Here is a 16872-nt window from a genome sequence, read left to right as displayed (position 1 = left end):
ATGGAGCTGGGAAATGAGAGAGACTCTGGCATGTCTAGAGCAATTAAGGTGAGATGTGAGGAAATAAGGTTTCTAAGGATGGGTTTCCAGACCCCTTGTCCACTGTAGTCATCTTTCCATTCATTCATTCATTCAAATAGTGATTGAATAGCTTACGTGCTAGGTTCTGTATCAATCCTATGAAGTACGTATTATTATTTACATCTCAGAGTGAACAAACTGGGCCACAGGTGGAATAACTTGTTCAAGCTCCCAGAGTAGGTGGGAACAGTCATATCTGTGTGGCTCACGGTGCAAAGTTCTGAGTCACCCCAAGAGAGGACCATAGGCTACAATGGCAGGTTGCGTGTCCAGAACTGGCCTCACTCGCCTAGGCCCTGACCAGCCTCACAGGAAGGCTGGGCTTGGCTGGATGGGGCATCTGTGCTGTTTTGTAAGGGATGAGGGTCTTGGCCAAGGCACAAACCATTCTGGAACCAGCTCTGATTCCAGCACCTGGCAGGAGCACTTGGGGTGGGGATGTTTTTCAGATATAGGTACCCCGGGCTCCACCCCTAATCCTTCAAACCACACCTCTCCACTCCATAAAAGGCCACCATGGGTCTCAAGCCCTGGGAAGGCAGGACGGTGCCTCAGCCGAGGAGCTTCCCTGGCCGGTTGGCCCTGTCCAGGGCATCCACACCAGCAGCTGCCCAGGTGGGTGTCTTCTCAGCATGCGGCAGGGCAGGAGGAGGGGGAGGGGGCCAGAGGCTAAGCACTGGAGGTGGCAGCTTTGGTGCCCCACCCTTCCTCGGCCCTCCTGGGAAGCCAGGTTCAGGGCAAGGAGGGCAGAGAGCCGGCTGCCTGTACCTGGCAGGTCAACCGGAACCGAGACTGAGGGTAGCTAAAGGCAGGGTGGCTGAAACCAAGCCTCGATGAGGAGGTGGAGTGGCTGGCTGGGGTCTGTCCTGTCCCAGACTGGGTGGGGGGTGGAGAGGCGGTGTGAGAAGGGAAGGGAAGAGGAAGGAGCTGGTGTGGGACTTGTCCCCAGCCTGTGCCCAGGCCTGGTGGTACAGCAGGGAAAGTCCTGGATAGGGCCGCTGAAGCAAGGGCTCTAGTCCCGTCCCTGCCATTCATTTACTGTGTGACATTGGACAAATGCTGCGACCCCTCTGGTCTGAGTTTTCTCACCTGTACAAGAGGGAGGTGGCCTGGGATGATCTTAAAGACTCCTCGGGGTGGACCATCTCAGCTTTTGGTTTGTGGTGGGCCTGGATGTCGGTGCCCCACCCTCTTCCACCTTCCATCCCACCTGCTCTCATCTTCATCCCCTCCCGCAGCCACTTCCGACTTCCAGCCTTGGGGCCCCAAGCCAAGGACTGGCGACTTTGGATAAATTTTCAGGGCCTGGTGGGGGCCCAGGTCTTCATGGTTATCTTCCTTCTTCCCTAGGGCATCCCGGGCAGGCATTTTTATTAGAGAGGATGCAGATGCCCTTGTGCCTGGGGAGGTGCAGGACAGAACTGTGAAGGGGGTGGTGCTGAGTCCCTGGGGAACCAGCCCTAATTTCTCTAGCTCTGTGCTTCTGGGACCCCCTGCCTCAGAGTGATAATGTGTGCGCTTGCCTGACCCCTGGCCTCCTGAAGGGGCCTCTTTGGCATGCATGTTGCCCAGGGATTCCCCTGCCTAAGGGTTTCTAGAGCAGAAGACCCAGGAAGGGGTAGGGGATAAGAACAAGCATCTTTTGCAAGCAGCACTACAGAGATGGATGCGGTTCCGCTTGCAGCCTGGGAAGCTCCTGAACTCTCAGGGGGGCAGGCACCAGCAGCCTCTGCAATGGGGGACCCCCAGGCACCCAGCTTAGGCCAGGAGCTGAGGTATCCTCTGGAGACCTTCTAAAAAGGGGAGGAGCCAGGATAGGGAACATATGTATACCTGTGGTGGATTCATGTTGATATATGGCAAAACCAATACAATATTGTAAAGTTAAAAAATAAAATTAAATTTAAAAAAATAATAAAAAGGGGAGGAGGAGGACTCCCTTGGCAGTTCGGTGGTTAAGACTTCACCTCCCAGTGTGAAGGGGGTGCAGGTTTGATTCCTGATTAGGGAACAAAGATCCCACAAGCAGGTGCACTCATACATGCTCAGCAGCTGTCGTGCTTGACTCTGTGACCCCAGGGACTGCAGACTGCCAGGCTCTTCTTCTGTCTATTGGATTTCCTTAGGCAAGAATACTGGACTGGGTTGCCATGTCCTCCTCCAGGGGATCTTCTCAACCCAGGGATTGAATCCATATCTCCTGCATTGGCAGGCGGATTCTTTACCATCGAGCCACCTAGATCCCACATGCCCTGAGCCGAAAAACCAAAACGTAAAACAAGCAACACTGTAACAAATTCAATAAAGGCTTAAAAAAATGGTCCACATCAAAAATATTAAAATGAATACATAAAAAATAAAAAGGGAGAGGAGAAGGAGACACCCTCTGCAAAGCAGGGTTGGCAGTCAAGGTGCTGCAGGCTGGCTGGGCAGCCCGAGGCAGGGCAGGAGTTTCTAGCACTCCTTCCTTCTCCTGCTAAACCCTCATCCCTCTTGCAAAAGACGTTCTGGGGAATGAAACCAGAGTTTTTTTAATTTCCTGAGCTACCACAGCTTTTTCTCTTGGCAGAGCCAGAGTTGCCAAAACGATTAAAATAATCCTGTTATCGTCCTTATGGATCAGCACAAGCCTTTCCTTTCTGGTAGGAAGAGAGCTAGTTCCCTGAATTTACTGGTTCTACTGGTTTGGTCCTGGAGCTCCAGTTGAGGCCTCCCCAGGGCAGAATGCTAATCTGGGTTGCCCATCTGGTCCTCTTCCAGCAACGGGAATAATCAACCAGCTTTCCTCATGCCCAGGCTGCAAGCATTCATCTTTAGAAATCAGAGGACACACTAACATCTCAGCTGATGGTTTCACCTTCCTTTAAGCTCATTTCTCAAACCAACTTTGGATGAGGGATAGGATGAGAAACTGAGGCCCAGAGTCAGAGGCAGATTTCCACAAAACTCAAGTCACTTAAGCTTCAAGATTCCCATTTGCTGAAACAATAAAGTATGTGAAAACGATCACTGAAGACATGCTAAGTTTTGCCTTTTCTGTCATTACAAACCATCCATCTGTGACTGTATTCAACAAAATGAAACAAGTTCTGGGAAATCATATTTGCATTATTGTGCTCTTTTTCTTGAAGGGGGCTCCTGTGAAAACCGCTGTGGTCCTGCCAGTGTCTCTTGGGCAAGAAGTGGTAAGACGGAGCATCCCAGTCAGCGACCTTTCCCTCCACCGCCTCGGATCCTTCTGCCTGTTCCTTTCTGCTCCCACCTCATCTTGTTGTTCTTACTGTTTTCAAGGTAAAGGGTTGATATCGTCTACCTGCTTTGTTTAATCTGCAAATCTGAGTGGTAGGTTTATGGGAAATAGTTGGCATGGATCGTCTTACTTTAAAAATAAGCCTGTAATCTCTGTTACGGGGGATTAGACTAACTCATATTGTAAAAGGTGGATATTTCACAGGGATGGATGTCAGCTCATTTAAAGGGAAACTTAACCCCGTCAGAGATTTCGTAGATGGATGGGTTCCCTGAAAAGGCAGGAAGCACCCAGTCACAGGATGTGGGCAAAGAGAAGCTGGAGGCCATTGGTTGCCAAAGAGGCGTTTCCAACTTTGGGGAGAGAATGGATGTTCAGGCAGATGCAGTGTAAGAGGGGACCCTGAGAGCCTGTGGGGGCAAAAGCGTGGAAAGAGACCAACCAAGTATGCAGGTGAGTGAACACAGGAGAGGAGGCCTCAGGATTGGGGGTCCAGCTTAGACGCCTAGATGATCTCGGCTGTGAGGGCAGCAGGGTATTATGTCAGTTCGGTGTCCCCACGTTTGGGGCGGGTGGTTATCACCAGGGCTGCTGCTGCTCTTTCTGACCCTATTCCCAGCTCTTCTTCCCCCTGTTGTGATTTCCCATTTCCACGTGAGTTGTCACTTGGCCCTGACCCTGCTGGACAGAGAATAAGGTACCCCTTTGTTTCTCCAGCCAGGATCCAGGAAAAAGAATACCTGCTACCTTACCTTATCACAGGTGTTGCAGAGGTAGAATTTGACACTGGAAGGGATCCGAGAACCCAACCCCTTCACAAGCTGTCAGCTAGTCTGCACACAGAGCATGGCAGAGCCTCTGTTCTTTCATTTACGACGTGGGAACAATAGTTCCCAGTTCTTGGGATGGGGTGAGGTTTTAATTAGATCTACGGTTCTCAAACTCCAGCCTCCATCACCATCACGGGGAGGGGGCTTTTGTTAAAACCCAGATTTCAGGACCCCCTCTACCCACCCTAGTAGACCTTGAAAGAAGCCTGAAAGGTGGCATTTCAAACCAATTCAAAGGTAACGAGAAAGCTCCTGGTTTGAGGGCCAACACTTTGAGAGTCACTGAACTAGACCAAGAGGTTCTATATCTTGGCCAGGAGACCACCAGCCTCTCAAAGTCAGGGACCAGCTCTAAATCAATCCCATTTCTGCTTAGTGACTGCTCAGCACAGGTACAAGGCAGATGCTCTCAGCAAGAGCTGTCCAAACTGAATGTTAATACAAACCAAGCAGGCTCCTCCTCAGAGGCTCTTTTTCAATGGCCGGCACTGGGTTCTGGTTGCCATGGTGACAGCTGGAGCAGAAGCCAGGAGATAACGTAAACACCTGGCTTTTTGCAGTATTGAGGAGAGCAGGCAAAGGTCTTGTCCCAGCTGCATGTGGACAAAAACGTGGAGGGAGGCAGGGAAGATGGGACTTTGGAAACCTCCCATTACAGAGACACCCTCCCATCTGCTCGGCAGCTGGCCCCAAACCGGGAAGGATTTAAACTTTTGTTGCATAACAGAGAAAGGAACAAAGGGAAGGGGGCTGGGAGGGAGTCTGTTTGTAGGAAACCGGAAAGAGGAGGGCATCCTGATCCCTGAGAACCAACATATACACTCAGTGACTTAATCCATTAGCCTATTTCATCCTCACCCAAACCCAAGCAGCCGCCTTTACAAGGATCCACAGAAGCCGTCCAAGGTCACACAGCTGTCTGGGCCTTGGTGTTAATCCAGATTGGAAAAATGATCTGCTGTTGCCAAAGGCCAAGTTTGTTCTTTGATTTCAGGGCTGCCTTTTTGCTGAACTTTGGACGTGGTTTAGAGAACCTAGGAGTGTGGGGGTGGCAGGGAGGCTGTGAGAAAGGTTTGGGGAGATTTTTAACACCCCAGGGAGCCAGGCTGGTCATCATCCTGGCTTCTCCCTTCAAAACAACTGTCCCTTCCTCCTTTATCTGCTTTTGTGTTTGGATCTACCCGAGCTGTGCTGTGCGATGGACACGCTATCCCCCATGCTGTTCTGGTCACGTTAACCCCATAAGGCAGTGGTTCTCATATTCCAATGTGGAAAAAAGTGAAGCTTATTTAAAACGTCAATTTCTGCCTGGCCTCCAGAGATTCTGATCTGATGGCTGCGGGTGGGGCTGCCTTAGGAACTGGCAGTTTTAATAGGCCCATGACGATTCTGATGTAGGGGACTGGTACCCTTTGAGACATCCAGCCAGGGCCTCCGCTGTCTCCTGTACCTACACGGTCCATCTGGAGCCCCCAGTTTCAGTGCCTTCTCATTCTAGCTCCCTGGCTGCCTCTGCGCTCCTCTCCTCCTAGCTGTTTTCCTGAAACAATTCACGTTGTTGCCAAACTCTGGCTTCAGACTGCATGTCCACAGTTGCCTCCAGCTGGTCAGCTCACCCTGCAGCCAGCAGGCCCCCACACACCCAACTGGCTTAGTAAACCCCACAGCCGAAGCCTCCGATCTATTTTCTAAAGATCTGGCTCCTGAGCAGCCAGAGAGCCTTTGGTCAGGCTGAGCCAGCTGCCCCTGACATCAGAAGAAACTACGATGTCTGCCCTTTGTAAAAGAGGTTTGGGCAGAAGATCATCCTGTTGACAAGAGAAAGATCAGATTTTGGGGATGAACCAATCAGACAGGGCTGCTTCATTTCCCTGCCTTAGTTTTCCCATCTGTAAAATGGGGGCAAGACCAAGTGCTCATCAAAGACTTTCAGAAAGTTCAGAGTCCCCCCAGGCCAGAGGTCAGGCAGGTTTGGCCAGGGGCTTAGGGGCTTAGCCTGAAGAGCTGGGGCTTCAGGCTCCTTCTCCTGCTCCTCTTTGATGACAGGGCTCACCTGTGTCCTTGCCTTTGCCCTGTCACAGAGCCATCCTTTGAGCATCATAACAAACCTCAGAGCGCCTGGGAAAAGGGGGCGGGACAGGGTTTTTCCTCCCCATCTTGTTCAGAAGGAAACTGATTTCTTATCTAAAGAGGCCAGGCATCTGGTGAGCAGCCGAAGCAGAACTTGGCTTCTAATCTCGGGGTGGAGGGTCTGTGTGTGTGTGCGTGTGTGTGCTTAGTCGTTCAGTTGTGTTCAACTCTGCGACCCCATGGACTGCAGCCCGCCAGGCTCCTCCGTCCATGGGGATTCTCCAGACTTCCCAACCCAGGGACTGAACATGCATCTCCTGCATTGCAGGCAGATTCTTTACTGCTGAGCCACCAGGAAAGCCTGTATGTCTGTGCTTTGGTGACCACCTTATCCCTGGCCCTGTAGGTAGATAGGGCAGCTCCTTTGAACATGCCTGGCATGAGTTCCTGCTCAAGAAACTCCTTTCCTTCCTGTAAAGCAGGAACTTGGAGCTAGTCTAAGACTGCGCTCATGAAGGAGGAAGCTGGAGTCGGAGACAGCAGGGAGGAGTCAGGCCGCTGAACCCTCCAAGGCAGGCACTGCCCTGGGAGAGGATGAGGGGAGCCGCACCAGTGTGGAAATGGTACCACTCTGAAGCGAGAGTGGCACAGAGCTCCCCTCGCCCAGCCCCCACCAGGCTGGGAGAGTTTTCCCTGGGGAAGGGTGGCTCCCAGGGTTGGGGTGAAGCTGGGTGGATTTAGATGTGCTTGACACACTCACTGGGGCTTCCCCAGTGGCTCGGCAGTAAAGAATCTGCCTGCAATGCAGGAGACACAGGTTTCATCCCTGGGTCGGGAAGATCCCCTGGAGGAGGGCATGGCAACCCACTCCAGTATTCTCGCCTGGAGAATCCCATGGACAGAGGAGCCTGGCGGGCTACAGTCCGTGGGGTCCCAAAGAGTCAGACACAACTGAAGCAACTGAGCACGTACGCAAGCACGCACGCACGCACGCACGATACACTCATTGGTGGAAACAAGGCCCAGGTCACTTACTAGTTGTGGGAGCCTGGGGAGCTTGGGATAGTTCTTTCACCTCTCTGAGCCTCTGTTTACTCATCTGTCCAGTGGGGATCATAGTGGACACTTGAGATTTGTGGTAACAGCACTTAGGATCTAGGTGGTGCTTAGTAAATAGGAATTAGCTCCTCGTCCATCTCGTAGCAAGTGGGAGCCCACTGCAAGGGCTCAGCAAATGTTTGGGTCTGTGGAGCAAGGAAAGGCTTCAAGGGATCAGACTGATCAGAAGGTACGAATACGAGGTACAGCCCTTGGCTTTGTGGGATGTAAAAGTTTCTGTTGCAAGGACTTCCCTGGTGGTCCAGTGGCTAAGACTCTGTGCTCCCAATGCTGGGGGCCTGGGTTCAATCCCTGCTCAGGGAAATAGATGCCCATGCTGCAACTAAGACCCAGCACAACCAAATAAATATATTTTTTTAAATGCTTCTGCTGCAGAGAAGCTTTGCTTCAAGGGCCAGTTTCTGCCCCCTCCCTCAGCCCCTAGGCTGTCTGTCTATTGTAGGTGCCCGGAGTTTTCAGGCTGTTCACATTCAGAAGAACCTTGGGTTGCAGAGTGTGGGACAGCACTGCCCACAGCAGAGAAAGGCCCACTATACTAACGGTCCCTGTCTCTCCCTTAGACTAAGATCACACCTTTCTGATGATTCCTTGATGCGGTGGTACCCACACGTTCACCTGGACAAATCTTCTCCCGTTCTCTTCAGGGGACACAGCCCTTCCAAAACCAACAGAGCAGCTGTCAGGACAGGTCACAAAATCCTTGTCCTGCCCTGACCTCTGTCCAGTCCCATCTCCCCCTCGCCCCAGCCTTGGCTCTAGCTCCCATCCCTCACTCTCGTTCATCCAAGTCCAAGCTCCTTAACTCCAGGCTGCCTATCCTGAATCCTCTAAGGCTCATCCTGCAAATGCCTCCATGCTGCTTTCATTTGGCAGAATCTGGGGAAGGGAAGGGCTTCCCATGTGGCTCAGTGGTAAAGAATCTGCCTGTAATGCAGGAGACCTGGGTTAGATGCCTGGGTTGGGAAGATGCCCTGGAGGAGGGCATGGCAACCCACTCCAGTCTTTCCTGGATAATCCCATGGACAGAGAAGCCTGGCGGGCTACAGTCCATGGAGTTGCACAGAGTTGGACACAACAGAGTGGCTGAACATACACGCTCGCACGCACGGGGTTGGGGAGGCAGAGAGAGGAGGCTTCTGAGACAGATGTGCCCTGGAGGGACTCTGATGAGGGACAGATACTCTGAAGATATGATTTAAAGTAGGAAATACTCTGGACCTTGGAGAGCTGGACAGTAGTGGGGAGCCATCACTTCTGGAGGGATCAGAGCACCTTCCAGAGGTGGGAGCTTTGGTAGGAGATGGACATATTACATAAACATGGAAGAGAACAACATTCCTAGTGGCTCAACAGAATAATAAAAATGCACAGCATGTACAAAACTGGATGCACCCAGTTTTGCTCCAGTGTAGAATTTGTGGAAGAAAATTGTAAAGATCAAGCAGGAAAGGTAAGTTAGGGCCAGGTTTTGAACTCTCCTCTCGCATTCCAGACTAAGGCCATCCATCCATTCCACAAACTGTCGTGCCCCTTTATGAGAACTGAAACACAGATAGGAACTCAGTCTCATCCTTTACAGTAATCAACCTGGGATAGGGGTTGGGGGTGCCCAGGAATCTTGGCGGGAGTCTCAGGAAAAATCTGGATCTACCAGATCCATGGAGAGACTGAGAATCTGTTTCTTTTAAATCATGTTGGCAGAGGCGAAATTTACTTTCAGGAAGAGGACGCACAGGAAGAGCCCTGTAATCATAAGGGTGGTTGGTTTTCAGCTGTGCAGCCCGGCTGAATGCGACGACACTGCTAAGGCTGCTTGATGACTTGACTTTTAGGCTCAAGGGAAAAACAAAGCAAAGAACATGTTATGTAGAAGGCAAATGCTGTCAAGCTCAGTAATGAAAATATCGAGGTTCAGACAGCTGAAGTGGGGAGGCAGAGGCAAGGGGTTCAGAGGAAAGGGGAGGACTCGATGCTGATTGCTTGGCTGTATGGCGTGAAAAGATATCGCTTACAGTGGAAGATTCAAGAAACAAAGATCCAAGGCTATTACTTCAGTTATAAAAATGATTAATAGAGGATGTAAAACAGGTACACAAATAATTATGTTGACATGTGGGCAGGGGAGGCTGGCTGTGATTTTAACAACCTGACTCATCATTAGCAGGACTCTAGAGGTAAGACCTAAAATTTCAGACAACAGCCAGCCACAAAAACATTTATTTACCAGCATGGAAATAAGGACCAGAAGCAAGTCCAAAATGAGGTAAGAAGCTGATTCTTTCTGGGCAGTGAAGATGAGGTGAAACAGGAGAGTTGGCGCGAAACTGTTGTTCACAACCCCACACTTTCTTCTTTCTTTTTTTTTGGGGGGGCATGTAGTTGGGCTTACAGGATCTTAATTCTTTGCCCAGGGATTGAACCCATGCCCCTGTGGTGGAAGTGAGGAGTCTTAACCACTGGACCACCAGGGAAGTCCCTCCTCACACGTGTTTAATTTTGATTTAAGAAAAATGAAGTGTATAGTCACTATTCTTTACATTTTGGGAGCCAGTAAGAGAGTTGGTTCCTTGGCCGGTGACGAGGCTGTCTGGGTAATCAGTATTCATGTATGACTTAGAATAAATAAAACACGGATAATGCACAAAGTGTGAAAGATACAAAGGGTGTACAATGACGCTTCCTCTGCTCCTGGTCCTAGCTCTCTAGAGACAACCAGTGCTATCTCTTTTTTTCCTTTCCAGAGAGTTCATACTTATACATCCAAATACAGATACACAGTATGTACATTTTTCCCCCTCCACTTTCTCTCACAGAATAGTTTTTAAAACACAGATGAAAACCTTCTCTACCCACTGGCCATCACCTTGAATTTGCCTTTTGTCAACTGATCTGAGGTTGTTCCCTATCAGCAACGAGCTTCCTTGTTTGTCTTCTTTACGGTTGGATGGTATTCATGTTTGGATGTGGCAACAATGAATGATCGTGTCTATTTCCACTCAGTTCCACCAACCCCGTGAGTCATCAAACTTTCAGATTTTGTTGTCATTGTAGGTGAAAACTGGGATCTCGGTCAATTTTTTATTTTAATTTCTTCTCTTCTTATGGTTAAGAGCCATCTGTTTGGTTTTTTTTTTTTTTTTTCCTGTGAACTGATGGTTCCTATCTTTTGCCCATTTATATGAATCAATCCTTTTCTTATTAATTAGTAGGGGCTGTTTATTAGGGAAAGTAGTCCTTTGATTTTTTTTTTTTTTTTAAACCCCTTCCTCCCCGCCGAGACCCTCTTGCTCTGGCTGGGTCGTCCGCCGCCGCCGCGGCACTAGCACTTCGGTTCCCTCCGTCACCCGGCCCAGTCCTTTGATTATTGATTATTAACAATTACAAATATTTCTTCCTAGTTTGTCCTTTGCCTTTGGACTTTGCCTGTAGGTCTTTGTCACACATCATGTTTTGATTTTTATGTAGGTAGTTTTTTCAGTCATTTATGGCTTCAGGGGTTTGTGTTCTATTAATAATTCAGAAAGGTCTCTTGGAGATTAACACAAATTCTCCCATGGTTTCTTGCAGGACTTTTCCTTTCTTTTCTTTCACTGGGATTAGTGGCCCAGAGAATCTTTTTTTTTTTTTTTTCATTCATTTATCTATTTTTGGCTGCACCTGGTCTTCATTGCTGCATGCAGTCTTTCTCTAGTTGTGGTGAGTGGGGGCTACTCTTTAGTTATGGTGCTTGGGTTTCTCATTGTGGTGGCTTCTTTGGTTTCGGTCCATGGCTTCAGCTGCCCCTCGGCGTGGGGAATCTTTCCTGACCAAAGGGATCAAAACCATGTTCCCCACATTGGTAGGCGGATTCTTAACCAGTGGAACACCCCAGAAGTCCCTCCTTTTTCTTCTTTTCAGAAATTGTTCAAATCTTTTATCTACTGGAAGTTTTTATTAGTGTAAAGTGTGAAGTGTGTATCCAACTTACATTTTTCCCCAGCTGGCTAGTGAGAGTGTGTTTTTGAGAAAGAAAAGATAAGGGACAGGAAGGTAGGGCAGTGAGCAGAGCAGTAGAAGAGGAAGTTTCCCTGGCAGCAAGTGGAGAAGAAACTGGAGGTGGCACGAGAGACAGGAACTGTTGAGATCATCCGGGGGGAAAGGTAAGCCCAGGTGTGCCTAAACTAGGGCAGGGACAGCAGGAAAGATGAGAAGATGGGGAGGGTGGTCCTGGAGAAGAAATCTACAGGACTCAGTTACAGACTCAACCAGAAACAGCAAAAGAAGATGTCTATCTCTGGCCCCAGGCAGGCCATTAGCAGAGAGAAAGAGAACTGAGTGTTCAGTGTTTTGGCTTCACATAAGCAGAGTGCAAGGATTCATGGAAGCCTCTTTGGGAAACGCCGGGGAGGTGTTCAACAAAGTGGTGGAAGGGTGAGACAGAGTATCAGAGGTCTGGGGGATGAATTTCCCTCTTGCTCTCTTGAGGGTCCAGAAGATCCCCTGGAGAAGAAAATGGCAACCCACTTCAGTATTATTGCCTGGGAAATCCCGTGGACAGAGGAGCCTGGCGGGCTATAGTCCATGGGGTCGGACTATAGCCGGACACGACTTAGCGACTGAAACAAGGAGTCTTGAAGGCCTAGTATAAGTTACACATTCAGTCCCTAAGTTAGACATGGATGTGCCCCACCCTGAAGGCTCTGGCATTTATGCAACCTGTAGGCGGGACTGGTTTAATGAGGTGAATCAGACTTGTTCCGGACAAACTGGAAGGTAGGAAGCCTAAAACTGAGGCCACAGGAAGGATCCTCTCTTTATACACCCTTTTACAATTTTCAAAGTATTCATACTTGGTTGTCGTTGGTGGGTCCCATTTTTAAAGATGGAGAACTGGTTCTGAACAAGTGAGTTGCCCCCCGCACTGTTCCCAGAGGAATTCGTAGCAGAGCCTGAAATTAATAATAATAGGGACTTCCCTGGCGGTCCAATGGTTAAGACAAGACTCCCGCTTCCAAAGCACGGGCCACATGGTAACAATAATAGTAATAATAATGACTTACATTTCTAGAGCACTATCGCACCAAGCTAAACTATTTAGGAACAAGAGTTACATCACTTAATCCTCATAACCCTGTAATCAAGCAGGAGGCATAGGTGGGCTTCTTACCCCTCAACCAAGGAAGCCAGACTTTCCAAACCAGAAGCGCCCTCTGCCCCCTCCCAGCTCTTTGGTCCAGTCGTCGCCCCCGGCTTGCTCACCTCCTGCCCTCCCACCCAAAAAGCAGGTCAGCATTCCAATCCTAGGCTGGACTGACCCCGACACTCGCCTCGCCATTTTCGAAGGCGAGGGAACTGAGGACCGTGGATGAGAAAAAGCCACGAACACAGGCGATCGGCGGTCGTCAGGAAGCCAGGCGGCGAAGCTCACTGGCTACCGACCCTGCGGAAGCGTCGTGGGCCGCGGGCGCCGTCTGCCCGGGCACTGCAGCCCAGGTCGGAACAGAGCGCCAGGCTCCCAAGGCCTCTAGGCGAAGCCGGGAGGCTAAGGGGGCGTGGCCTCCAGGGCCGTACCACGAGCGCGGATTCTCAGGGGGGAGGCCTAGCACCTAGAAGCGAGCGCATGGCCGGGTTGGGGAGGAGCGGCTCCGTCGCTGGCCACGCCTCCACCCCCGCGACCGGCGCGGGCGGTGGTAGCGCCTCAGTGGTGTGGGCCTGCGTCCTGCTCAGATGTCTCGAGTGCAGCCGGACGCCTGTGGTGAGTGCGTTCGTTCCCTAGGTTGGGATTGGTGGGGTTCGGGCGCCAGGGTTCCGGGTGCCGAGGCTCCGGGGCCCGACGCCTTCTGGCTGCCTCGGCCGCCGGGGCTCCCGGCGCGGGGACGGGCTCTAGGGCCGGGTCGGCTGCCTGTTTGGCCCGCCGCTCCCGCGGAAAGCGCGGCCCCCATCTCGGCCCTTCTTGGGGGTGGCCCTTCCCCCCGCCGCCCCCTAGCTGACCTCTTGCGGATGCTTGAGGGTCGTCGTTTCCACGGCCTAGGGCGCACCACGGGCCCCGTCGACGGAGAATTGGGTCTCGGCGTGAGAAAACTCGGGCTCCAGCCCTCCACGCCTTCATCCTCGGGCTAAACCACTTTTCCTCTCCGAGCCTCAGTTTTTCAGTCTGTACAGTGGACCTCAGGAGCCGGCCCGTTCTTGGGTTCAGTCACGTAGGACGCGCTCGAGTGTGGGTGGGACCTCAGCCTGGCCGCGCAGCATCAGGTGGACTCAGGGGAGCCCGCAAGGCCGGCCTCTCCTGGGAAACGTTCTCGGTGCCGGCTGCATCCCCGGGAGACAGTGCTCCTCGCGGGCAGGGGTTTGCCGGGCTCTGCTGGGTAGCCATGACCTTCTTCGCTCTTGGGAGCAATTGGGTAAAAGGGCGAGGTCTCCTGGGCGGCGGGGGCACTTGACCTCGACTTTTTTGCTTTTTCATTTCTTCACGAGAGTCACCATTGTGTGAGCCGGTGACCACACTGAGAAATTCGGGGCCACTTCAAAGAACGTGGCTACCTCCTCTCTTAAGACCAGCAAACTACAGCCTTCCCTCTGAGCTTGGCGGGAGTGGAGAATAGTGCTAAGACCAAGGGAGATGGGGCTGGAATGGGTAGTCCTGGGTCTGACACCTTGGCATCTTGGCAGGACCACAGGTTTTTACAGTCTCTGTTAGGCCCCCCCACCAGGTTGAAATTCAAGAGAGGGTCTTGAAGAGTGACTTTGAGAACTGTGACATTCCACCTAAGTGAGCGTTTAACTAACTTCTGTGATCCAGTATCTTCACTGTGTGTTACTGTAGTTCACAGGCCGGCCTGTTTGGGGAGAAGACATTGATTCATTAACCACTCACAAGTTCTATCTACACAAATCCCTTTTGAGTGGTTATGGGGTTGTCTTGATCAGGAAAAAGTCCAAAAGTCTAAGTTAATAAAGCAGTGAACCCAGAAGAAATCACTTTCTTTTCTTTGTGTCCCTCTAAGGAATTTTCATTTTCTTTTTGAAGAGTGGTCAGTTCTTGAGCCTCTCATGATTTTAATAATACCTAGTTTAATCATGTCTAAAAAAAATAGATCTGCATTTCAGAGAATGGAATATTGGCTTCCAACTGGGTTGTAGTGTTGACAGCTTCACAGTGATGATAACTCTTCCCAAATCCTTCCTGTCTAGCACTTGAAAATGTAATAGGTAGGTTTGAGGTGAAAGGAGCCCCAGGGATGTACTTAAGCACCTGGAAACAGCTTTGACCAAAGCTAGCATGAGTGAGGCAGCTGAAACTCCTGAGTGATAGGGGTTTGTAAACAATTCATGAGATGTTTCAGATGTTTGTTTTTAGACAAGCCAGAAATTTTAGGACCTGCTGGCCACTCTGAATTGATCCCTTGACTCTTTGAAAATCAGAATCTGAGTTAAATAAAGTTCATGTGTACTTAGGAGAGAGACCATTTGAAATCAGAACTGCTTGGCAAATTGAGCACATTTACTCACAAACTTTTCAAGTTCATTAAAAGTGTAGCTCTTAAGCAATCCTTTTTTTTTTTTTTTTTAGTTTCTCTTCCTTTGGGAGGCTTCTTTAATTGCAGAGCTTTTCATGGTTCCAGAGAGTCCAACTGCCATTGCAACATCTCTTCTTCCTCACACTTTGGAAGGGGCTGAGCCCTGGATGGGGTGGTGTGGGCTGGCAGTATCAGGGAACCTGAGTCCCATCTCAGGCACGAGCACTGTGTGCCGTTCACCGAACCACCCCAAGCCCAGGGGCCTCAGTTTAGTGCTACGGGATTTAACTTAGGTGTCAGATTGATTTAACAATTAACATCAGAATAAAAGTGAAATAGAGAAATGATGGTTTTTATAAAAATATATTTTATTCTGTTTACGGAAATGCTAAGTGCTCATTATTTTTGAAAATACTATTATAGAAATACTCAACATGATAGTGATATAACAGTGAACATCCTTCATAGCCTTACACTGAGACAAAAAATTATTGCTAGTCATGTAATACATATTCTCCAGATGTTTTTCCTTATATATAAAAGCACTTATTACCTAGATTTTGTTCTTTTACTTAAAACAGCAGGAATTTTCTACTATTGAAATTTAAGACAGAGAATTAAGATGAAACTAGTCATGCTGTTGTGAGTCTTACTTTTTATTACTTAACATGATGTCTTTCTATAACACGACGTAAACAGCTACCTCATTTCTGTTTTAAAACCTCATTCCTTTTAAAAATGACAGTAGCCCAGTAACCAATATGATTGAAAAAAATTTTTTGTTTGCGGCCTTTTACTGTTATGAATTCTGCTATAGGGATTAGCCTTGTTCTTTATCTCTTGGCAATTGGACAAATATTTTTATATAATGAATTCTTAGAAGTGGAAGAGCTAGAATATTTATGAGCTTTAAAAGTATTCATTTAACAGGTAGTGACTACCTCCAATATACAGATGCTCTTTGAGGTGTCGTGCCTATAGCAGTGGAGAAAATAGACAGGTCCTCTGTGGATTTGACACATGGCTTGTCAAATGATGATGTAATTTCAGACTTAACTTTTAGTTATATATCAGTTTCATTTGAAAATTAAAATCAGAAAAAAGTGCAGTGGAGAAATGACTTTTTTCTAAGAGTGTATTTTTTCTGTTTACAAAAATATTCAGTACTCGTTATGAAAAGACTATTATTATAGGAAATTCCCTGCTAGCCCAGTGGTTAGGACTCCTCAGTTTCACTCCAGAGGACATGGGTTAACGATTCTTGGTCCTGCAAGCTGAGTGGCACAGCCAGAAAAGAAAAAAAGACAATTACAGAAATGTGCAATATAGACAAAGAACATTCTTCTTAGCCTTACACTGAGACATTTTCCATATGGAAAAAAATAGTACAAAGGAGTATGTGTGTTTGTAAAAAAAAAAAAAAAGTATGACTTTAAATGTCAGTAGATATTGCCAAACTTCCCTCCAAAAATCTTAATCTTACATTCCCACCAACAGAGATGCGTCATTTTTCAATTCCTAATTCTGAGGCCAGTCGCTAGCCGCTAACAGCAGCCATGTTTTTATTTCAGGAAAAGTAGGTGCAAGACACTTTGTGCTGTTTGTATTAGGTATACATGTTTTTCTCTTTCTTTCAAGTTCTTCTGATGATCCCAAAGCCTGGTGTTTCCATGCCCAGTTCACCCCCAGGAAGGCTGTCTCAGAGGTGAAATCACTTGCTCAAGTCCATGATGGTAAAACTAAGGCCTCACGCAGGGCCGTTTGCCTTCAGAGCCCTCCCTGCTCTCTTTGTGCACTGTTACCTCATTTTCTGACTGTAGAGGACATTCTTTTGTGGGGGGAGTGGAAGGAAATCTCCTAATACATGGTATTACTGAGTAATATAATTGTTCTTCCTCGATTCTGTTACTGCAGTGTGCAAGTGTGTGCATCTCATATGTCTCACCATGCATCTCATTATAGTGTAAGAAACATGAGAGTATCTCATAGAGAGATAGATGAAGCCAGTTCTTTTATGATCATCATT

The 16872-nt window shown here is 48.9% G+C and overlaps 1 protein-coding gene across 5 annotated transcripts in view; it reads left to right on the top strand.

Moving 5' to 3' along the window:
* The first annotated feature begins 613 nt into the window (after positions 1–613).
* The window catches only part of POR (cytochrome p450 oxidoreductase), a 66733-nt gene continuing 50474 nt past the window's right edge, over positions 614–16872 (top strand). The window contains exons 1-2 of one of the 5 annotated variants that reach the window (XM_086374433.1): positions 614–696; positions 3213–3266. Coding sequence is in view for 1 of the 5 variants with exons in the window: in XM_086374429.1 (XP_086230555.1) it covers positions 16463–16551 (89 nt within the window). In the remaining 4 variants the exon portion in view is untranslated. Of the gene's footprint in view, positions 697–3212; positions 3373–13045; positions 13085–15194; positions 16580–16872 lie in introns of those variants that run through there. The other 4 variants (XM_086374432.1, XM_086374431.1, XM_086374429.1 and 1 more) reach the window with 4 other exon arrangements.

Source organism: Bos grunniens, chromosome 25 (genome assembly GCF_055505025.1).
Source record: "Bos grunniens cultivar Pamir isolate PY7600 chromosome 25, Bosgru_T2T1.0, whole genome shotgun sequence".
Lineage (NCBI taxonomy): Eukaryota > Metazoa > Chordata > Mammalia > Artiodactyla > Bovidae > Bos > Bos grunniens.
Note: the sequence above shows the minus strand (reverse complement) of the source record. Positions and strands in the feature narration are given on the sequence as shown.